General features: G+C 57.6%; 1 protein-coding gene across 1 annotated transcript; it reads left to right on the top strand.

Moving 5' to 3' along the window:
• The first annotated feature begins 17 nt into the window (after positions 1-17).
• On the top strand, positions 18-671 carry LOC111659893 (GTP-binding protein 2-like). The gene is made up of 2 exons (XM_023412997.2): positions 18-328; positions 428-671. The coding sequence occupies exons 1-2, from the start codon at positions 134-136 to the stop codon at positions 626-628; spliced, it is 396 nt and encodes a 131-aa protein (XP_023268765.1). The 5' UTR covers positions 18-133; the 3' UTR covers positions 629-671.
• The last annotated feature ends 6 nt before the right edge of the window (positions 672-677 follow it).

Below are 677 nucleotides of genomic sequence, written 5' to 3'. Positions count from 1 at the left end.
AGTTCCAGAAGTCCTGACGGCTGGTTTTAAGGCTCAGTTTCTGAATACAGGCTGTGTGCATTTCTCTGTGGAAGAGAAGAGCAGAGTGAAGAAGGAAGAATGAACGACCTCACGCAGCTGATGTCAGCGTGTGATGACAGTGACGTCTGATTGGTTGTTGCAGGGCATGGTGATGGTCAGTCCCAAGATGAACCCGACCATCTGCTGTCAGTTCGAAGCCGCCATCGTCCTGCTCTTCCACGCCAAGACTTTCCGCCGGGGGTCACAGGTCACCGTGCACGTGGGCAACGTCAGGCAGACGGCCACCGTGGAGTGCCTTCACGGAAAGGTCGGTGGGTAGACGACATGAAGCGTGTGATCGGTTCTCTGCCGTGTGTGTGTCACTACGTCACGTGACCTCCTCTCTCTCTCTCTCTCTTTGCTGCAGGACGAGCTGCGCACCGGCGAGAGAGCCGTGGTTCGTTTCCGATTCATCAAACACCCGGAGTACCTGCGACTGGGCGCCAAGCTGCTCTTCAGGGAGGGCGTCACCAAGGGCATCGGCCACGTCAGCCGCCTGCTGCCCCCCTTCCAGAACCACGACCAGAACCAGAACCAGAACCACGACCAGAACCTGCAGGAGCATTAAAGACTCCTCCTTCATCCCGCACAGCTGGATGGACAGATGTCGAGCTCCG

Source organism: Seriola lalandi, unplaced genomic scaffold (genome assembly GCF_002814215.2).
Source record: "Seriola lalandi dorsalis isolate HSWRI2012SDOR001 ecotype SW California unplaced genomic scaffold, Sedor1 jcf7180001985642, whole genome shotgun sequence".
Taxonomy (NCBI): Eukaryota; Metazoa; Chordata; class Actinopteri; order Carangiformes; family Carangidae; genus Seriola; species Seriola lalandi.
This window is presented reverse-complemented; position numbering and strand designations above follow the sequence as displayed.